Source organism: Glycine max, chromosome 15 (assembly GCF_000004515.6).
Source record: "Glycine max cultivar Williams 82 chromosome 15, Glycine_max_v4.0, whole genome shotgun sequence".
In the NCBI taxonomy this organism is placed as follows: domain Eukaryota; kingdom Viridiplantae; phylum Streptophyta; class Magnoliopsida; order Fabales; family Fabaceae; genus Glycine; species Glycine max.
The window spans coordinates 48420812-48444978 of record NC_038251.2 but is presented as its reverse complement, the minus strand read 5'-3'; the positions used below and the strand labels follow the sequence as shown (position 1 = coordinate 48444978).

Here is a 24167-nt window from a genome sequence, read left to right as displayed (position 1 = left end):
TTGCTTTGCTAACCATGCCTTCTTGTAGGATGGGGTATAATTCATGAACGTTTTGATCTCTGCAATCAACGTCTTGATGGAGACAGTTGGGTTTGTTTTGACAATTGGTTGGATGATATGTGCTATGACGTGTTTGTCGAGTTGGCGATGATCTTGTCTGAGCATCGGCACGAGACAAGTGTGATGACCTCTGATACTCTAGATAATCCATTTGTTATGCCTCTTTGAATTGCATGCGCCCAAGCTCCATGTACAAGCATTTTCATGTAACTTGCAGACGAAGTTTAGCCTTCTTTGGTCAGAGTAAATTGTTCTGCAACCAAAATGATTTCTGATGTTGTATTCTTTGATTGCTCGAATACATTGTGTTTTTTCATCGAAGGTCATGCCAACCTCGAGTACACCGACTGGTAGTTGTACATTGTGTTGTTGATGAACAAAATGGTGTCAATCAATGTAGTGTGGTAGGTGGTCAAAGTTCAAGTCTACTGGACACCTAGGTTGCTGATATTGCAACAGAGGTGACGGAGGTGTCGTTGGTCCGCCAACACCCTCGTCATTGGTTTGGTCATCACTTTGGTCATCGCTTTGCTGATTGATGTGATCAAAGAACTGTTGATCCTCATCCTCAGTAAAATCATCCATGTTTTCATGATGAAATCGTATAATGAGATCTTCGTTAGCAATGGGATGGTCATCTCGGTTTGATGTTTGCGTTTGTGGTAGCTGTGAAGGTGGCGTAAAGGGGGGTGAAGGATGGTTTTGTTGTTCAAAGGAGGTTTGTTGGCCATGAAAAAAGGAATCGTTCTCAGATAATATTTGTGTGTATAAAGTATAAATGTCAAAGGGGTCTTGGGATTCAAGGTTGTTGTATGAAGATACTGGATTATTGAAGTCTATGTTGTTGTACGGTAACTATTATGAAGGCGGTAGTTGTAGTTGTGGACATGAGGGTTGTGGAGACGATGGTTGTGGTTGAGGAATAAGCTCAGTAACAGCATAGAATTTGGCAGAATTCAATTGTGGATTTTGGATAATTGTTTCCATCGCGCCTCTAAGATCATCATTGTCGAATAGTTGAGCTGAAATAAAATGTGTTTGGCCGAGATGAAGTGAAATAGGGACACGAAATAACAATTGAACAACTTGTTCAGTTGCTCGAGTAGGGAGACGATTGTTAATTTTTCGAATGAATTGTGTAAGCGTAATAGAACGACAGGCGTAAAAAAATATTGGGGTCATACATTGGTACGTCGATCCTTGAACTGGATCGTCTACAATGTGACCATTGTGGTAAATGAGGGTCGAAATTTCTTTAGATGGAGCCATGGTGGTGCTTATGGGATATGAGTGGAAATGGTGTGAGAGTTACAAATCGAGTTTTGTTTTGTGAGAAAATTGTTGTGTGTGATATGTTGTTGTCAAATGGTGATATTATATATAGGCTGAGAAAGTTTAGTACCAAAGTTAGATTGGAATGTTAGGTGGGAGAGTTAGATTTGAAGGTTAGATTGGGAGAGTTAGTTACGAGGGTTAGATGGGAGGGTTAGGTGAGAGTGTTAGATTGGAAGGTTAGATGAGAGAGTTAGATTGGAAGGTTAGGTGGGAGGGTTAGGCAGCAAAGTTAGTTACGACGGTTATGTAGGAGAGTTAGGTAGGACATTAAGTGCATGTGAGTAAATTAGTGTACACATGTGAGTGAACAGTATGCAACCTCACACATTAATATATATGACAGACTGTTCGTTTAATCATGATTGTTGACCACAATGTTCTGTATCACATGCCAAGGTCACATGGATTGTTCAGAAACATGTTAATGGGATAAACATACGCATGTGAGTGAACAGTGTGCAACATCACACTTTAATGATGTGTTAGTGCATGTGAGGGTTAGGTCTGACATTGCTCTGCATCTCTAAAATGATGCATATGTAGACTATTATTACTGAAGTAAATTAAAAATAACTTCAAAGCATGCAACAACTACAACTAGATAATAAAGACGGAGAAAAACTTCAATGCAATACAAAAACAAAATATGTTAAATTATTCATTCTAATTTCATGGTATTCTCCAGCTTCTGCTCCATGTCGGCCCAACTTAGGTCATTAACTTGAGTAGGTGATAATGAATTATGAACATGTACTTTAAGTTCCATACATATTATACTTCTCATATTGAGAAATGTATGAAACATGCATGAGACACCTTCTTCGTCAATAATTTGAATTGCCCTATATTGAACTTCACCATTTAATTGATATATAGGACAACGATACCAAAGGGTATTAATTATAGGCATAACATCATTATCTGTAATTGATGACTATATTGCAGTGATTATATTTGGCAGCGTCATTGTTGGATTCAAGAGTAACGACTTTGTGTTGTCACCTCTGAAAATTGTATTTGCACTTGAACTTTGAATGATTTCACCATTGATATAAACGTACACACAAATAGGCTCTGACCTCATTGCTAGTCCTCTCTGTTTTCTCTCACAATTTGATTAGACGCATCATTGCTTGAAGAACCAACAACGCTCCAACTACAATGCAGGTGTAGAGCTTACATAATGTACATGATTGGCGGTGCTTTAATTCCTGATAAATCTGGAAATAGAGTTCATTTAATGTATTTGAACCTATTACGTGATTTGAACAACACAAAAAAATATAGTTGGGGTTCAACTTGCTTTGCTAACCTATATAGAGAACTATGTCGAGCATCATCGGAGGTTGGTAAATCTATGGGTGGTTGTGTCATACTATTGCAGTCATGGGCTTGGTACCACATGCCTTTTATTGCACCAAGAGTCCCACGACCCGAAACAACTTTTCCACTGGCTAAAAGGTTATTTACATATAGCGAAATGTAAATTTTTTTATTTCAATGACGTGTATTATAACATTACAATGAATACTAATTTTGTATGTTTTACATTTTAGATGGAGTGGGAGTAGATTAGAATATAGGGCCACACCGCATGTTGACTTAGTCGAATATAGGTCTCGTATAGATCATATGGAGAGCCATGAGGTATAATACTATCATGATCTGCACCTTAAATATAAACATACATACTAACATGTTGCCTTGTTTGCATATATTTCAGTTTTCTTGGGTCCCATATAGAGGATTTGAAGAACACCTACTCAGACGTGCATATAGAGACATGGAGATTTGGTCTGCATGTACTGCAATTATTTGTTTCTCGATTGTCGAATGGCATCAAACAAATCGGGTGAAGCTACAGTTTGGACTACAACAAGATATCCCTGTTGATCCCATGAATCTTGATCTACTTCACCAAATTGACATGCGAGGCAATCATTACACTGATTGGATGGAATATCATGCAGAGTGGATTAATATCTAGAAAAACAAACACAACGATATTTTGGTTGGGCAATGGGTTGAAGGAATAATGACACATACACCAGCGTACATGGAATGGTTAAGAAAAACATTACTTTGTTTTTGTCTGTTGAACAACAACTACATGATCCACGCATAACAATTACACAAAATGTTGCAGGGTCAGGTGTTGAACAAACACATTTTGAAATTCCACATCCTCAGTCAATGTATTCTACTCCTTCACCTGTTCATCAAACTTTTGGCCACACTAGCGAGTCAGTCACCGCAACCACCCATGAATGGATGATCGATTTATTTGGCGTCGATTTCAATACACCAAATTCAACAACATCATATTTAGCTACTTTACAACAGTTCGATGCACCGCATTCGTTTGGAGAACAAGATCAAAGTTCTTCAGCTGCAACAACCAACATTGAAAATACTAACATAGAACAACAACATAATCATGACGTGGAAGAACCAGTCATACTGGAAAGAAGAAATCTGCGACGTAATCGGTGTCCACCACCTTGTGGGACTGGTCATCGTCTTGGTCATTGAAGTATAAAATGTTGTGATCATGGGATCAAATATGTTTAAGTACCCCTGTAACGGCATCATCAAATATGATTTGGACCCTTGCAACTATGGTTAAGTACCCATTTTTTGCATTTTTTTAAAATTATATCGAGCACATTAATGATATTTATGACTCATTTTTTCTATAGTTTGAACGTCAAAGAATCCAAAAAAAATTATTTCGTGCACCAGTTCCATGGAATAACACCTCAAAATACAAGTACAAAATTAAAAAAACTATGATTCAGACCCTTACAACTATGGTTAAGTACTCATGTTCTGCATTTTTTTTTCAAATTATGTCGAACACATTAATGATATTTGTAACTCAATTTTTCTATAGTTTGAACGTCAAAGAATCCAAAAAAAATTATTTTGTGCACCAGTTCCATGGAATAACACCTCAAAATACAAGTACAAAATCAAAAAAACTATGATTTGGACCCTTGCAACTATGGTTAAGTACCCATGTTCTGCATTTTTTTCAAATTATGTCAAACACATTAATGATATTTGTGACTCAATTTTTCTATAGTTTGAACGTCAAAGAATAAAAAAAATTATTTCGTGCACCAGTTTCATAGAATAACACCTCAAAATACAAGTACAAAATCAAAAAAAATTATGATTTGGACACTTTTTCCATGGTAATAACGTCAAAAACTCCAAAAAAATTTATTCGTGACACATTGCAATTTTCACAAATCAATTTTTTTTAACTCTGAAATTATAATGGACTTCTGCTGCATCAATTATCAGGGATAAATCACAGTCGAAATTGACAACACTCGACAATTTCCATAAGTCTCTAAAAAAATAAATGTCTCACCAGTAAAACTGACATGACATGCACTACTCAATTTTTTTTCACTTTAATAATTATAATGGACTTATACTCCATCAATTACCAGAGATAAATCACAGTCAAAATTGATAACACTCAGCAATTTACACACGTCTCTAAAAAAATAAATGTCGCACCAGTAAAACAGACATGACATGGACAACTCAATTTTTTCACTCTGATAATTATAATGGACTTCTGCTCCATCAATTACCAGGGATAAATCACAGTTGAAATTGACAACACTCAGTAATTTCCACACATCTCTAAAAAAATTAATGTCGCACCAGTAAAACTGACATGATGTGGACAACTCAATTTTTTTTCACTCAGTAATTTGCACATTGTGGACCCTTGTAAATATGCTTAAGTGTTCATTTACCTATTCATCTAAATGCACAGTTAACTAGTGACTCACTCAACTATAACCATATTCTATAAATACCACTACAACTAAAGACATTCGTAACAATTTCAAATTTTCATCTCAATCTCTACCACAATGTGTCACCTAACTGCATATGTTTGTGTTTACTACGACGGCCAAATTTGCAATACTAATGAGGGCACCACCTTCGTTAGTAACAACACAAAAACTTTCATGATCGACAAGGTCATAACCTTTACACAATTGATTGAACTTGTTCACCAAAAACTAAACATTGACCCAAAACAACATATCCAACATCTCCATTTTCGGTGCCCTATATTTGAGTTAGGACAACGTTATATGTACACATCTTTTATTCTGCGAGATGATGCTGATGTTCGACAAATGTTCAACATTTTTTACAATAACCCATCACTACCATTTGTGGAGTTATTTGTCATAATCTGTCACAATAATAACCCACCAGACAACCAACATGGCTCAACTTCTAATCTTGAGAACTTATCAGGTGAATACGAGACTTGTTGGCTCAAAAACCATGATAGTGATACAGACTCCTCTTCCAGGCCCGAAGGAAGTAACCTGTCTCCATCCCACGAACCTATATTAAACGGGATTGGTAATCTACGAATCATTCATGTCTAAGTTATTTCTTCTTTGAGATTTTCATGTAATGTCTTATGTCTGTCTTTAGTTATCACTTTACGTATTGAAATAATTTTTCCTTTACATTTAAATTAGCAATTTTCAGTTTACCCACTTTTACTACAATAGTTGACATAGTAACATAACTGTCAAAATTCACAATACTTTGTCATTTACACTACACTGTTTTTAAAAATTAAATGTCTCATCGACAAAACTGACATGAAATGGATAACTCATAATCTCTTTATTCACTTCTGAAAATAATTATGGACATTTCCTGCTTTAATTACAAGGAAAAAATCACAATCCAAATTGACAATACTCTGTAATTTGCATACGTCTCTAAAAATTAAATGTCTGACCTGCAAAATTGTCATGAAATGGACAACTCATAATCTCTTTATTCACTCTGAAAATCATCATGAACGCCTGTTGCTTTAATTACATGGGAAAAATCACACTCCAAATTAACAACACTCTGCATTATGAGCTGCATAATCACAGTCCAAATTAAATGTCTCACCTGCAAAACTGCCATGAAATGGACAGCTCATAATCTCTTTATTCACTCTGAAAATCATCATGAACGTCTATTGCTTTAATTACATGGGAAAAATCACAGTCCAAATTAACAACACTCTGCATTATGAGTTGTCCATTTCATGTCAGTTTTACAGGTGAGACATTTAATTTTTAGAGACGTGTGCAAAACTGACATGAGATGGACAACTCATAATCTCTTTGTTCACTCTGAAATTATAATGGACGTCTGATACATCACTTACTAGGGAAAAAGAAACATTGGATTCCAATACACATCAACGTGGCAGAATACTCATACAACTATAAATAACACAACACAGACACAATACAAACACACAATCTCACACAACATAATTTCACAAACCAAATTCAATCTTATTACTATGTCATTTTTGGGAGAAACAAGCAGTCAGACCATTACTAACTCCATATTAGCTTTCATTTTTCCAAATGGATCAATCAGTTACAACCAAACTGGTGTTTAGTTTCAAAGTCTCATTCCAACACCAATGCGAGTTCCTAACAACTGTTCTTTTGATACACTCAAGCATAAAATGCACAACACCCTTCAACTAACCAACGATCAATTACTGGATGAAATCTACTACCGACAACCATTCATAGATGCAGGTCAACAATATTTTTTTCAATCTTTACAATTGAAAAATGACGATAATGTTTACACAATGTTAATGTGTAATGAGCAATACTCGTGTGTTGGCCCTATAGAATTATTATGTATCATTATTAGAACACCGGATGCTATACTCAACCTGCTTCAATCAACCATCACTCCTACTCATGATGCAATTATGTATTACAACGGGAAGTGGAACATACCACGTCAAGGTGAGTTTTTGGGTTACTCCTTTACTAGAACTAATCCAATAAGATTTGGCATTCCTTCGGGTGGCATGGAGAAACTCAAGGATTTAATCAAGCAAGTTGCACCTACAGGGGTTCCCCCTAATGGAATTCACGGATCACAATTGGTTAGACGATTGTTCTTTCGACAACCAGGTCATTCTAAGTATTTCGAAAATTTGATTGAATATGACATAAGAGAATTGAAAAATGATGAAGACGTGCTAAAGGTGTTAGCACAATCCAACTATTGGAAACGATTTTGCACAATAGAAATTTTGGCTATTTTTAGCAAAACAGTAATCTAAATAGAAGAAGACATGTATTCTGCACAACATATTTCATATCCTCATTAGTTTTGTTATGTTTGCATTGTAATTGTAATTTTTAATATGTTTCATTATTGTCGAGTATCATTTCAGTTACTGTAATTTAAGTATTTTGTCTATGACAGATTTGTCATATATTTTTTTGTGGTGTTTTTTTTTTACTGTATTTTAATACTACTAACTAATTTTATTATTTTTTAATTACAAGAACATACAAAAATTAACAAAACATAAATTTAACTACACAATTACATATAACATAAATAAAAAATTATACTCTAATTTTATCAAATTTTTATATTTTTCTTTATATGTATATTTCTCTTTACAAAAAATTATAAAATAATATTACATAAATTAATTTAATAAATAAATAATTTTAAAATCAATTAAAAAAATTTATATAATATAATATTTAATTTTAATAATATATAAACTTATTTATAAAAAAAAAGGAAGAAGGGAAGTCGGGGTGCCAGAACCCGACTTCCATGAAAAGCATGAAAGTGGTGTAGTTTGGGAATTAGTATATATCAGACATATTTTGGAGAGAGAATATGTAGTATGGTAAAAAAACTCACAATAGACCATTTGTAAAGTGGTCCACATAATAATGGCAGCTAGAAATAGGCTTTATGACCATAAAGAAGAGAGAGAAAATGAGGATAAAGATAAATGAGGTATATATCGATCTATTAACTTCAGTTAGTTTTATTAGGATAAAGTGACTGAAACAATAACCCAAACACAATGCATGCATCATCACTAAATGTTAATGAGTCTAGATTAATTGATTAAGATATACAATTATTTTAAATCTTGTGAATTGTGATATTGTATTTAGTTCTCCCAATAAAAAAAATGCATCATCACTAAATGTTAATGGGTCTAGATTAATTGATTAAGATATACAATTATTTTAAATCTTGTGAATTGTGATGTTGTATTTAGTTCTCCCAATAAAAAAAAATGCATCACCAATACATATCCTATCTTAGCAATGCCCAAATTCTTTTTGTCACTGTGCGTTTTAAAATATAAAAATTACATAATATAGAATTAAATTAACTTTATATTTTAAATTACAATAGCTAAATTTTTTTGAGGAAAATATAATATAATATAAAATTATCTCAATATTAGTTTGGATTACAGTATTTTAAATTTAAGTCTATAAAATTATATTAAGTCTTTAAGAATTATTATTTAGTTACCAATTTGATGGTAACATGCACAAAAAAATGGGTAGTAAAATTTACTTATTATATATATATATATATATATATAGGAATAGAAAGGTGGTAAGCAGACGAGATTTTACGAAAAAAGTTATTCCAATTTCTAAGGGAAGTTGCTTTATTTTTTTCTATTTCCTTATTAAATATATTAAAATTCCATTTTTATATTTATTTATAGATTTCGATTATAGATTTCGATAATTTATAGATTTCGATCATTTTTTATAAGTTTTTAGTTTAGAATTCGAATAGTTTAGAATTCGAATATAATAAAATTTATATATTAAAAGAATTTTTGTTATAAATAATTATAACTAAATAATAACATTTGAGTGGTAAAATTTACTAATCAAAAACTTGAGTGATAAAATTTACAATTAATTTTTTTTTATATAGAGATTCCAATGAAAATTCCTATGTTTAATAAATTCATATTTCATTTAATAAATTTGAAAACTATGTTATCTTTAATAAATATTTAATTCTATTTTAAAAAAATTTATTTATAAATTTATATAAATATTATATAATAACATTAAAAACTATATTAATACCTACTCTGACTGTATTTTACTTATATATATATAGGCTAAAATAATCTCAAATTTATTTAATCCCTTCTTAATTTTATATGCACATTAAATTGAAAAGGTTTGAATTTTATTCTTGTAAAATTTCTTGTTAACTTTTCATCATCATATTTGGTCCGGAAAAAGGTTTGTATTTATCCAACTTTACCTGAGAATTTTTGTGGGTTAAAAACCATAACAAATTATAGAAAAATTATCATACTTTGCAGGAAAAAAATAAAAAATATAATTTTTGGCAATTTTTCTTTAAGATAAAATTAGCTTATATAAGAATTTATAAAAAAAATCTCTTATAATGGGATAACTATATTAATTATATTTGTTAGCAATTTCCATCTATGTCAAAGATTGACACCAACAGTAACCACGATTTAAAACCTTGATGGTTATATATAAATAGATAAATTTGTGCGCATAGAAGAAATCATTAGCATTTCTTACATTAATACTAAATAAAATAAACTGATAATAGTGATATGAAAAAGTTTGTGTCTCTATTAATCTTCTTGAGATATCACTACATTATAAATTTTTCAAGTGTATAATACAAACCAAACAATATGAGCTATTTTTAAATATTTCCACCTTTCTTAGAATGAGATGAACCCCATATTGGGGCTGAAGAGTAATAACGATGGTTGGAGAAAGTTCAAATGAGAAACATTGTAAAATCATTAACAAAGCAATCTTTGCTTCCAAAAAAGGAAAAGTTTTATCCGATGCATATTCTAGGACCCCCTCCAAAGGCAAAAAATGAAACTCTGCCATTTGTGGCCTTTAGAACTCCTTAAGAAAATCTCTCTGGTTTAAACTCCTTAGCATCATCACCCCAGAGCTCACAATCATGGTGAACCAAAACTATTGGTAAGGAAATCTGCACTCCGGCAGGTAATGATAGGTTTCCAAGTTTAATATCTTCGTTAACTTTTTGAACAACACCAACTGCTGGTGGGTATAACCTAAGAACCTCATACAAAATCATGGTAACTTGTTGCAAAAATATCCATAATAAATACCAAGAGCATACTATTTAAAATCAAGATGATAATACAAACTTACAATCTTAAGGAGGCTTAGTCCATCAAAATTTGGCTTTCGGTTGCCAAAAACTTGTAAGACTTCTTCCCTTGCGCGTGTTTGACAATCAGGGTACTTACTCAATAATATCATAGTCCAAACAAGCAAAACTGAAGTGGTCTCCTGCCCTGCAAAGTAAAATAGCTTGCATTCCAGAATAACTTCCTCAAGATTCAATCCAACATTTTTATTGTTTCTGTGTTCTTGAATTTCCTTGTGATTATATTCCAAAAGTATATATTTCCTTAATCCTTCTATGGGTAGTAGTAGGTACAAACCTGCAAGTAAATATAATCGGCCTTGTAATATGAAGGGAATAACGCTTTTTTTCTGTATCAACTTGACTTTTAATGGTGGTTCTATCAACAGTAAACATAGTTTGATTTTCAAAGTTGCAATTCACTGAATTAAATTGAGAGATAGCATGTAATATCTCAATTTTCATAAATTAGATTAAAAAGGATTGTTATTTATAAATAAATAGAATTTAAAAAAAATGATGAGATTTTATAAATAAATAAATAAGGAGATATAATTATTAATTAAAATAATAATTTGAGAGAAAATAAAAAGGGTATTTTATTTATTTGTTTGATAGAGAATAAAATAAAGTTTGTTTTTATAAAATAATAAATAATAAATAAATAAAGTAAATAATAGGTTGTAAATGCCCCTAGCTATAAATAGCAACATGCTAGGTCAGTTTTCAGACTGACTCCTCAGCCTCCTCTACCTCACAATTTCGTTTCTTCTCTCTTCTCCAAAAACCCTCTCTTTTTCCCGCAGGCCACCTAACCTGACTCAGAAAAATGACGATCTCGGACTCGTTCACCGTTGGATCGTCGTGAAATTTGAGCACTATGTTCGCAGTTGGGAATTTTGATATCATGTTTGAGCTGAGAGAAATACCTTTCGCATTGTAGCATTTTCCTTTCCCGCAGAAACCCAAAATGGTCTCAGTAAAATTATGATCCAAGTTTTGTTAACCATTGGATTTTCATGAAATTTGGATATGTTGTTCGAAAATCAATTTCTCACACTTTCACCGTTGGGATTTACGAGATATTGATCGTGGAAGGAGAAAAAGGAATCTCATGAAGACAGTACAAGTGGAGGTTTCAATCCCTTCTCCGTCTCTCTGACGCTTGGGAACTCTATCAGAGCAGTTGGAGGAAGAACTGGAGGAATCTCAGGAAACCGCTAGAGATGCCGCTGTCGTTGTTGGAAGACACGTGAGCCCGCTTAGAGGTAAGAGATGAGTTATTCACAATTGGGAATTAGTGAGAACATGTGTAGGGATCATTAGAGATATCAATTGGAATGAGTTTTGGGGTGTTTTTGCAATTTTCATTTTATCCTTATAATTATTACAATGAATTATATATGTTTGACAGACCAATTTTTGTGAAATTGATATGCTATTGTATTGAGCGTGAACCCTATAAATTGAGTACTTTTTCTAATTAATATGAATTGATGAAATAAAGTAAGGAGAAATTTAGAGAGAGATATTGATTTTGTATTTTCTCTTTTTCTTGTTGTTTAGGTTTTTTTATATAATTTTAAAAAATTAATATCATAATTGAAACTGACCAAAGTGTTCATATAATTATTTAGAATTTGTGCATTGAAAGCTTACTTTGAAATTTGTGATTCAATATGATGTATGCTAGTTTATAGATATAGAGGTAGTTATTTATATTAATAATTTATGTAAATAATATTGTAGAGTGTTATAGTATGATTCCAAAAATTATTAAGTGTTGGAGTTTGAGAATATTATGGTTAAATTTCATGAATATGTGTATGTTGTACCTTATGAATATCATTAGGAATGTTATGAGACGGTTGATGTGATGTTATGAGATGTTAAAGTGTGAACATGATATTCGATTGTGAATAAGTGGATGTGTTAACACTTGATGTTACATTAATTATATCTTGGATTATACAATAACCCGACCAGTGTTTATGCGCAGTGTTAAAGAGAAAGTGTAGGTTCCTAGTTAGGAACCAGTGTTAAATTGTAGCGCAATTATGTTAAACATGTTTGAAACATGAGTGTGAGGGTATTGTATAATTCATGAGCAGTGCTTATAAATGAAATATGTGATGAATTGTGGAATAATATGTTGCCTTGAGATTATAATATTGTTATTGAGATTGACTAAAAGTGTAAAGTAAAACAAGTGTTGAATTGTGAGATACGTGAAAACATGTGATGGTGGATTGTGACATTATGATATGTGAAATTGTGAATGAGTTTTGGTTGTGAATAAGTGTGTGATTAACTCTTGATGTGACATTATTTGTGTTGTAAGTTGTGAATTGTACAATAACCCGACCAGTGTTATCTTGAGAAAAGTGTAAATGCACAGTGTTAAAGAGAAAGTGTAGGTTTCCTATTTAGGGACCAGTGTTAAAGAGAAAGTGTAGGTTTCCTATTTAGGAACCAGTGTTAAATTGTAACGCAATATGTTGTACGTGTTTAAGACACGAGTGTGAGGTCGTGGGTATTGTATAATTCACTAGCAGTGTCTGTGCGCTAAAATGATTTTAGGGGTTGGACTTGAATCAGGAGGAAAAGGCCCTGACGGACTCTTCGGAGTGTAGGCCTTGGGGGTCACCGTGTTTGAGTGCTTCTTTAAGCCTATGCTGATCCCATATGGTTGGAGCATTCTCGCAAAACATCGTGGCCTTGACTGGTCTCCCTATGATCTTACTTAGTGAGAGTGACCTGGCAAACTCATTGTGTGGTGTGTCTTGTTATGTACTCCTAAGCGCCCCATGGTGGTTTTTCACTGACATGATACCACATTGCATGTAGGCTTGAGTCTTAGCATAATTGTCTCATGCGCTTGCTAATTTTTTATTATGAAATTGAGGTGTTATTATGTCTTGATCAGAGCGTGTGATTCTTGTGTAATGTGATTGATGATTGAAAAGTGTGATTGATGGATGAAAAGTGAACTTTGAATGACAAAGTGGTGGAATTACGTGAATTACGTGTAAGTAAGTTTTATTTGGTTTATATGATATGTATATCTAGTTGTTTTGTTTCTCTATTAGTTAGGAATGTGATAACTCACTCCCAGTTTGTTGTTTGTGTTTGGATCCTGTGATGATCTTGAACTTTGTGTTCGAGGGAGCAAATGACTAGGTGAACTGCTTTAAGGAATATTGTGCTGAAGGACGTCAGGACACAACGTTCTGATAAGATGTGACATTGGGATATAAGTTTTTATGTTAATTTTATGATGTTAGTCTATTTTATTTTACCTCACGGATTTAACAAAATATTTTTGTGAATTTTGACGGCCTTATTTTGAGCTGAATATATTTTTAATGAGTTTTATTTGGTAATTGAAGTGAATGTGAACCTTTTACCCATGTGATTTTGTTTACCAATATATTATATTTATTTATATATATGTAGGGGTAGAGGGTGTCACATACCACATATTCATGTGACAAATATTTGTTAAAATGGCTGTTGTAAAAAATAAATTTCTATGATTCTTTAGCCATAAGTGTAGTAATCCTTTATGAAATATGATAATGTTAGTTTAGTTAATTAATTAAAACTCATCCATTAAGCTTGATAACTTAAGTCTATCAAGTAGTCAATACATATTTGTCTTACCTCCATCCAGTGATGTAAACTTTGAATATAATTTTCATTGTAAGTTCAGTTTGCTCTTTTAGAAGTTGAAATATTCTTCTTCCTTCTTCGTAACTACTTCCAAATGATGTTCTAGAAATAACATCACTAGCCAAATTCTGAAGGAAAGGCCATTACATCCATTTCACTTGATCTATTTGGAGACATCATGCCCTCCCATTTGCTAATCAGATCATCGCAGCATTTGATGAATAATGATAAGAAATTCTGTTGTGTAATGAAGAAATAGCAAGGTGTTAAAATTTTCCATGTCAAATTAAGCTCACAAGCATTCAGACTCCACATCATATTAGTTATAGACCAACTAATGTTACTTGCAAAAGTATATGTTGCAGGCTAAACTAACTCAAGCTTTGTGATACCAAAATATCTTGCTTGCAAGAGAATACATTTTGGGGAGAGTAATTTTCACATGCAAATCAAACACATACACATGTGCAGCACAAATTCCAATGTTTTTCTGACATGTTTTCGGAAGGCACAAAAGTCAATATATAAGATCTATATCTGCCTTCCAAAAAATATAAGATCTGTATCTACTAATAGGAAACTAACCTTCAACTTTTCTAAATTGAATGCGGGGTTGTTATCTTTCTGTGCTTGCCCCACTTTTCTCGCTCATGCCTTGAAAGACCAGGAACTAGTAATTTGACATGCAGATTCATTTTAGGTTTTCCAAAGTCATAAGTCTTGTTGAGTACTTCTTTGATTAGTTTAGGATTTGTGACGGTCATCCTTGGTATTGGTACAAACCAGATAAAAGAGTGTTTGCCTGCATACCATCAGCAACAATAATAATCAAGGCTTAAAAGAGAAAATTTTCAAGAATAGAAGAGAATGGGAAAATTAACTTTGTGCATGCTATTTGAATTTGACATGAATAACAAACCATGGTAACTTTTGGTACACGCTAAGGTTAGTGAAACTAGTTTTCTATACCCCAAAAAACAAAACAATGCATTGATATGCTTTTGTTTAATTTATTATGTGTGACATCCTTAATAATAAAAGAAATAAAAATATGAAATTAATTAATAATTTTTAAAACACATTTAAATAAAAACATTTAAAAAGGATAAAAGACCCACATTCACTTTTCTAACATTATAATAGAATGTGTCCAAATAAATAATAAAATTATCTCGACTCAAAACAAGGTCGCCTAAGACTTCATGTAATTAATATAGAAACCTATGTCCCAATGTCATATCCTATCAGAGCATTGTGTTTCAGCGTCCTCTGACATGAGGTTCTTTAAAGTCATCCACCTAGTCATCTGCTCCCACGAACAGAAGGTTCGAGATTATCATAAGATCCAAACACAAATAGCACACAAGGAATGATTTATCACATTTAAAAAAACAAAACAAATTAACAAAGATGTAATCAAAATAAAGTATGGAAGTGTTTATAATATAGCTCAACTTAATACAATCCATGTCACTTCACTACTTTATCATTTAAAATTAATTTTTCAATCACCAATCACATTACACATGAATCACACACTCGGGTCAAGACGTAATAATACTCATCAATTTCATAATAAGCAATTAGCAAGCGTTATGCAACAATTATACTAAGACTCAAGCCTATATGCAATGTGACACCATGTCAGTGAAAAACTACACTGGGACGCTTAGGAGTACATAACAAGACACACCACACAATGGGTATGTCAGGTCACTTTCACTAAGTAAAATCATAAGGTGATCAGTTAGGGTCACTCTAGCCATATGGGATCAACATAGGCTTAAAGGAGCACTTAAACCGAATATGTTTACCCCCAAGGCCTAGACTCCGAAGAATCCGTTAGTTCATCACCTTCCTGATTCAGGTTCAACCCATAAAACAATTTTTGCACACAGACACTACTCATGAATTATACAATACCGACGACCTTACCATTGTGTTTCAAACATGTTTAACACATTGTGCTAAAATTTAACACTTGAGGTTCCTCACTAGGAATCCTACAATCAAACTACATTATTTTCAATCAAAACGAGTTTCTACAACAATTAAATTTAAATTACATCAAAATAAATTATTACTAGCCATTAACTTTACAACTTTCTTTAATTTATTATTTTATTATTACAATATATATATATATATATAAAATATGAATATGTTGTTGATCATCATCGTGGGAAAATACAGAGCAAAGAAAATAATTTGTATAAAATAAACAATTAAAGAGAATATTATTTAGAGTACAATTCATGTTAAAAAAAACACTCAATTTTTAGGGTTCACACTCAACACAAGAACACATCAATTTCATAACAATTTCTCATTAGGACATCAATTGGTCCATCAAACATGTATAATTCACAATTATAATTGTAAAGATAGAATCAAAATTTGTAGAAACACCCCAAAAATTCATTCCAATTGATGCTCTAAGAATCCCTACACATGTTCTCATTACTCCCCAATTGTGAATAATTCATCTCTTACCTCTAAGCGAGCCCACTTGGGTATTCTGAAAGTGATAGCGGTATCTCTAGTAGTTTCCTAAGATTCCTCAACCTTTTGCTCTGTTAGTTTCCAAGCGCTAGAGAGAAGGATAAGAGATTATAGCCTCTACTTTACTGTCAACGTGTGAGACTAATTTCTCTCTGTCACAATATTAAGTCTCAAATCCCAACGGTTAAAATGTGTGAAAATGGATTCTTAAAGTGGTGTCCAAATTTCACGATGATCCAACGGTTGACCAGCCAAGATCATAGTTTTACTATAACAAGTTTTGGATCTTCGTGGGAAAAGAGAAAGCTACTATGCAAAGGGTATTTCTCTCACCTCACACATTTTTTCGCAAATTCCAATGGTGATGTTGGATCAAGTGGCCTCGGAATAATTAAGAAGGGAGGGTTGAATTAATTATTAATGAACCTTTACTTATTAAAAATCTACCCTTCTTAGGCTTTTACTAAAATGTTAAGAAAGTAAAAAACAGAAATAGAAACTTAACCAAAAGTAAAATCGATAATTAAAGTGCACAGTGGAAATTAAAGAGTGTAGGGAAGAAGAAGACAAATACAAGAGTTTTATACTGGTTCGGCAACGACCCGTGCCTACACCCAGTCCCCAAGCGACCTGCGGTCCTTGAGATTTCTTTTCAACCTTGTAAAATCCTTTACAAGCAAAGATCCACAAGGGATGTACCCTCTCTTGTTCTCTTTGAACAACCAAGTGGATGTACCCTCCACTTGAACTGATCCACAAGAGATGTACCCTCTCTTGTTCTCAGTTACAATAACCCAAGTAGATGTACCCTCTACTTGTACCACAAAGGATGTACCTTCCAATGTGTTAAGACAAAGTTCTCAGGCGGTTAGTCCTTTGAAACTTTGTGAAGGGGGAAACAAAAGATATCTCAGGCGGTTAGTCCTTTGAAATCTTTTATTTAAGGGAAATGGAAGAATCAAAAGAATTCTCAGACTGTGTCGTTTTGAATTCTTTGCCAAGGGAGAAGGGAGACACAAAAGAATTCAGGCGATTAGTCCTTTTTTCTTTTGGAAAAGGGAGAAGAGAGACACAAAAAGAATTCAAGCGATTAGTCCTTGGCGAATTCTTTTTGGCAAAGGGAGAAGAGAAAGAAAAAAGATGAATAGCACACTTTTATTTTCAAGGTTTGGAAAACCAGAAAACTTTAGAAGGCTTTTGGCAAAGGAAGAAGAAGAAGAAATTCAAGAAGATGTTCAAAGAGATTCAAAGGTTGTAAAAGATTATAATAATTGTTCTTAAAATGCAAGTTAAAGTCTTGCTTTTATAAACTCTTCATGTCTGGTCAAGAAAACCATTAGAAGAGTTATAACCTTTAGAAAAACTTGAAAATCATTGGAAGAGTTACATCTTTTGATTTTTATTCAAAACTTATCACTGGTAATCGATTACGAAATCATTGTAATCGATTACACAAAACATTTTTGTGAAAGGATGTGACTCTTCACAATTGAATTTAAATTTCAACGTTTAAACACACTGTTAATCGATTACCAACAACATTTTGAAATTAATTGGAAAATTGTAAATTCAGTTTGAAAGCTTTTGAAAACAAACTTTGCTACTGGTAATCGATTACAGTAAACTGGTAATCGATTACCAGAGAGTAAAAACTCTTTGGTAAAAACTTTTGTGAAAACTTCATGTGCTACTCAATGTTTTGAAAAACTTTTTAGTTCTTATCTTGATTCTTGAATCTTGAGTCTTGAATCTTGAAACTTGATTCTTGAATCTTGAAATCAAATTTCTCTTGATTCTTGAATTGTTCTTGACTCAATCTTGAAATCATTCTCTTGGGAATTGTTCTTGACTCAATCTTGAAATCATTCTCTTGGGCTTTTTGTCATCATCTTTGTTATCATCAAAACAACTTGAATCAATATTGATTCATCATCATCATGAAGCTTGCTTCTACAGGTGAGAAGTTAGAAAATTAGTTTCAACATGGTGGTCAAATTTCACGACGATCCAACGGTTCGCGAGTCCAGGATCATCATTTTATTGAGACAGGTTTGCGTGTATGCTGAAAAAAGAAAGGGTTTTAGGAGAGGAAGAAGGAAAAACGAAATTGAGAGGAAGAAGAAACGTGGAGACTATCGTCCATCTGAAAACTGACCTATCATATCTCTATTTATAGCTAGGGCAATCCAGCCTATTATTTACTCTACTTTTCATTATTTTATAAACAAAAACTCTATTTTATTTCCTATCAAATGAATAAATAAAATATCCTTTTTATTTTCCTTTAAACCATTATTTTAATTAATAATGTTATTTCTCGTTATTTATTTAATTACAAAAACCTCATCATTTTTTAAAAACTATTTATTTTTTTAAAAAAATCTTTTTGATTTATTTATGAAAAATGAGGTGTTACATTATGTCATGAAGATTCTTGTTCTTCATCCATTCTATTGTATGATGTCAAATTCTAGATGGTTGAATATGCACCTACTTTCTTGTCACTCGTAATGATAGGCATCTCCAATATTTGATGGATTCATAAATCTTATAAGTCATATTATTCCTAAATAATTTTTAATATCCACTAGACTTTTTTATGCTAAAATAGTTTTTTAGAATCGTATTTTAATACACCCCCTTAATTGTATTATTTAAAGGTGGGTTCTTCTATATTTTCATAATAAGCAAATTGATCAGAGGATTCAATTTTCATAACCAAGTGTTATGATTGCAAATAATTAAAAATTGAAAATCTTTTGCAATGATAGAGAATAAAGTATGACAATAAATGAGCAAGCCAATACGAGATGGAGTTTACAAGCCAAATTGTATACTGCCTTCAGAAAATACACAAATTAAACATCAATTATCTTTTTTTATTCTTACTGTTTTCAAGATCCCAGAAAGGAACAATGGGGGGAAAGAATGTACTGCAGACTTGTATTGATACAATAATGGAATATATTATGTTATTGGACTTTGCAGGAAGCTGCAAATATATTAAATGATGAGAATGCGCACTTGCTTTGCCCTTCAATGACTATATAAGTACCCCAAAAGTAGCACAAGTGTAGATTTGCTGGATATTCTTGAAATGACAAAAAGTTCAAGGCTCTCTCATCCCTATATTAGGACCAAAAAAAGGTTTGTGTTTTTTTTTTTTAACAAAGTGTCCTCGGCATGCACAAGCTTATGCAATCCGTTGAAGGTTATATGCCACCATATCCTCAAGGGCTAAACGAAACACACTCTGAGGTAGGCATTGGAGACTTTGAATTGCAAGATCAGCTTTCTCTTTTGCTAACTCTTGTGCTCTTTCAATGCCCCCACAACTCTTGACCAAATTGATGGCCTCGTCAAGCGAACCAACCTCACTGAATTCAGACTCAATGATATCCCTCAATTTTGGTTCTTTCTCCAGTGCAAAAATCACTGGTGCAGTCAGGTTGCCCTTGGCAAGGTCACTGCCAGCAGGCTTTCCCAGTTGCTCCGCTGATTGCGTGAAATCCAATATGTCATCCACAACTTGAAAGGATAGACCAAGATTCTTTCCATATTCATACATTTTCTCAGTGACACTGCTGTCAGAACCACTAAAGATCGCAGCTCCTTTTGTGCTGGCAGCAATCAACGACGCTGTCTTGTAATAGCTCTTAATTAGATACTCATCAAGTTGTACATCACAATCAAACAAGCTCGAAGCCTGCTTTATTTCCCCACTTGCAAAATCTTTGATCACCTGCCACAGCACCAGATAGTAATGCAAAAGAACTTCAGAAAATGGAATTATGCATCTCTTCACCCTCTGCTAAGTAATTAGATTCAGGTGCATCAATCACTTGTTGAATAATGGTGTCTTAAACAGGTACAATGATGAAGCTTACCTGGCTGATAAGTTTAATGACTTCAATATTTTCAAGGTTGGCTAGATACCATGATGACTGTGCAAACATGAAGTCTCCAGCCAGCACTGCAACTCTTGTTCCAAACATTTGATGAACAGTTTTCTTCCCTATTAGTACATAGCAATCACGTTGAGTTCAAATTGAGGGAAACAGAAACAAGCAGAGGAGTTAGAAAACAAAAATTATCGTCCCTCCTTAAGAAGGTAATACATTGCTTTAGCCTAATGCCTAATACAAAATGTAAGACTCATACAGATTAATAAGTTCAATTCTCCATTATGCAATCTTAAGGGTTTTTATCAACAAAAGAAGAAGTTTATACTTTATATTACACATGATACCTATACATAACAAAATTAATGTAATAAAGCAGGAATTGAAATGTTCAAGTTAAACCCAAACAAGATATTTAAAGATCTGTTCAATGTGTATAGTAGGAGTTAGGAGAACATATCATTTTATTCATTCTCTACTTGAATTCCCTTAAAAGGCACTAGAAACAATTCCATGAGGATGTGTTGAGAAATAATTCTCTCTTGGTTCTCAATTCTATGCTACAGATTCAGAATGGTGCTCTAGCAGCCTATCAAAAGGGTACAAGCATTATCTCAACAGATGATTGAAAACTAAAGTGACAGACTGAATTTTTTATTCTTTATTAACATGTAAAAATAGCAAGTCCTTTCCAAGACATCACAAAAATGAAGAAGCTTCTATTTTGCACTTTTTCCTCTTTCAGTACCAAAATCTGCTTTAGTTCTCTATTATTTTCTCACTCTTAGTCTCCTCAGTAAAGAGATATTTTTAGATAAAGTGTGTGCATAGTCTTTTCATGCAGAAAATCATCACTAAGTAAGCAAATACCAAACATGACGTGTAAAGGAAATACTTGATCAAATAAATTGTAACATGGTTATCCCAGCTTAAAATCAAAACAACCTTATTGTATGAGCAAATTCAAAATTGCTTTATAGCATGCACTAGCCAAGTAAGACACATAATCAGAAATAAAAAGTGAAGTCAGGAAAACTAAATGAGTATATAAAGAGAAATCACAAGCCTACCTCGTCGAAGGTCACTCTCATCTAGTACATCATCATGTATCAAGCTTGCAGTATGAATCATTTCAATTATCTCTGCTAAACGTCGATGCTTTACAGTAAGTTCCCTGGAATTATCCATTTCAAAATGAAGTTTTCAACTTTTTTATTGTCATATAGAATTTTCTGGTCAGGCAAAGAACTTGTGCCCATGCCTGTGCCTGTGTTTATATGCACACACACACGTGTGTGTGTGTGTGCGCGCGCGCGCGTGCATGCGCGCAAGAGAGAGAGAGAGAGAGAGAGAATTCTGTGCTTACTTCAAGCCAAGTAACTCTGCAGTCGCCCTTGACACCAAGAACACCAGAGCTGGTCTCATCCTCTTCCCACCAGCACTAAAAATCTGCTCAGCTGCAGACATCAAAACAGGATTTTCTGCTCCAACAATCTATCAAAGAATCTTCATCAGATACATTAAAAGTTAGGCAACAAAAATCTAGTCATCACCGTTTGCAAAGCAAAAGAATCTAAAAAGCAAGAAGGTTCGGAAGGCAATGTGAATGATAAGGAGTTGGCACCAGTTGACTGGATAAATATTCTTACAAAAGAAAAAGGAATAACAAGTGAGTAGTGACTTCACAATAAAAACAACTTAGAATGGCTTTTAAAAAAAATTATCCAATCTCATTAACAATTAAATAAAATTCAACAACATTAATCCAGAAACATTGTAATTTGTAAACTGTATCAAGATACAAAGAAACATGTTATCAAACAGAATTGAAACAGGCAATTCAATAAAGGTTAACAAAAACAAAGAGAAAAGAACAACATGTGTCAAATCGCAGAACAAAGAAGTAGCATCATTCAAGTGCCTAAGCCCCATGTTGCCTTCCATTCAAAATAGTATACTTTTCTGGTTTGCTGAAGGCAATTTCACTCACCATAAATATAACAACAACGCGAGTTGATGAGATGGGACAGTGACAGTTACAAATCATTCATACTAAATGAAATTTTTATTGAGAGTTAGCAAAAGCATTACTCACCGACTGAAGATTTTTATTGAGAGTTAGCAAATCATCGGCAACCGCTTCAAAAAACCTAGCTGGGGAAATGGGGGCTTCTGAATAACCCTTCAAGTCCAATCCTGTGGTAAGGCCTTCAATTGCATGAGTCCCCCCTACACAAAAACCAAACCAAAACTTTCAATGCCTAGTACCACAGCTTTAAGTAACCAACACCTACCATGCTTCTTCACTCAAACTGTACGCAACATAAATCACTTCTATAGTCTTATAACAAAATAGTACATGCCCTGAAATTTTAGAGTTTTACACCGTCATTCAATCACAAAAGTCATAATACATGAACCTTAAAAATCATACCAATGATGATTTCTGAAAAATCATACCAACGATGATTTCTGATTGACTACCGGTGTAAAATTTTAACAATGATTTCTGACTGACAGAGAGTGTGAAATTTGTGCATAGAAATTAAACTCAAATATTGTACCATTCACAGTAGGCTGTGCAGTCTTCATAGAAGAAACCCGACATTGAGTGCTCCTCCTCTTACAACAAACCAATTTACGTCCATGGCCTCTGCCACACCCATTAGAATTATTACTATTCGCCTTGGCATAGTTCCTCACAGTGTACCAATCAAACGAAGCATTTGAAGAGCAGCCAGAGACCAAGTTTTTGCCAGCAAAATCAATGCCTTTGCCTGTGACAGACATCATTCTGACTACTTCTAAGCCAAGCCCAGAAGCGAGAAAACGCGGTTCCAATCGCAATTCACAAGACCCAGATGGAAAATGAGACTAATTTCACGTTAGGCAGCGAGGTGCAGCCATTGGAGGAAGAAAAGGAGGAGAATGGAAAGTAAAAAAAAAAGAGGGTCTTTCTGGGTCACAAGTTTGAAGTGGAAAGAGGGAAAACACACACAAACGACGAGTTTAGAGTTAAGTGAGTGGATCCTAAGAGCCCACATGGGACTACGTTTCTTATCAGTTGGAGACAGTGAAATCTGTGACTCATGCTGCTTGCTTAGGACATTTGATTATGAGGATGGGTCAAATTGTCCTGTGTCATTAAGTCACAGGTCAATTTCTTAGTATAAAACACACTGAATTTAAGAAAAGTTTTAGACTTTTACTATTTTTCTTTTTACAATAGTCACATTAATGGTCATTTGTTGGAAGGCAAGAAAATATAGAAGGAAAAAAAGTTGAAATTCGAATTGGAAGGAAAGAAATTTTTTATTTTTTAATTTTAGAAGTCAATTTTTTTTTTATTTTCTCTTCGATCAAACAAAAAAATATTTAATTATTTATATTTTTTCTTCTTATTTTCTCTCCAATCAAACATAAGATAAAATTAGAATTTATTACTTGTAAACGCTACTTATTTATTTTAATAAATTTTTTTTATTCTGAGTTCTCCAAAACAAAAATTACTTATTTATTCTAAAAAATTATTATTAATTAATATTTGTACAAGAGTGAAATTTAATAAATAAAAAATGAGACTCATAAAATTTTATAATTTTTTTTTATAAAATTCAGTTAATAAAATTTGTGTTCAAAGAA

The 24167-nt window shown here is 33.0% G+C and overlaps 1 protein-coding gene and 1 pseudogene across 1 annotated transcript; both read right to left on the bottom strand.

Moving 5' to 3' along the window:
• Positions 1-9526: 9526 nt before the first annotated feature.
• LOC100791512 (cytochrome P450 72A68-like) lies at positions 9527-15590 on the bottom strand (annotated as a pseudogene).
• Positions 15591-19434: 3844 nt separating this feature from the next.
• LOC100805842 (solanesyl diphosphate synthase 1, chloroplastic) lies at positions 19435-23552 on the bottom strand. The gene is made up of 6 exons (XM_003546698.5): positions 23090-23552; positions 22621-22754; positions 21892-22019; positions 21596-21699; positions 20511-20638; positions 19435-20365 (listed from the first exon to the last, which is right to left on the bottom strand). The coding sequence occupies exons 1-6, from the start codon at positions 23316-23318 to the stop codon at positions 19817-19819; spliced, it is 1272 nt and encodes a 423-aa protein (XP_003546746.1). The 5' UTR covers positions 23319-23552; the 3' UTR covers positions 19435-19816.
• Between the last annotated feature and the right edge of the window lie 615 nt (positions 23553-24167).

What these genes read in the sequence shown, in the direction of transcription:
- LOC100805842 (XM_003546698.5), bottom strand. Translation starts at nt 23,318, where the DNA reads ATGATGTCTGTCACAGGCAAAGGCATTGATTTTGCTGGCAAAAACTTG. An exon ending in GCAGAGTTACTTGGCTTGAA is followed by an intron (nt 21,700 to 21,891) that starts GTAAGCACAGAA and finishes GGATAATTCCAG; the next exon opens with GGAACTTACTGTAAAGCATC. An exon ending in TCATTAAACTTATCAGCCAG is followed by an intron (nt 20,366 to 20,510) that starts GTAAGCTTCATC and finishes GTGCTGTGGCAG; the next exon opens with GTGATCAAAGATTTTGCAAG.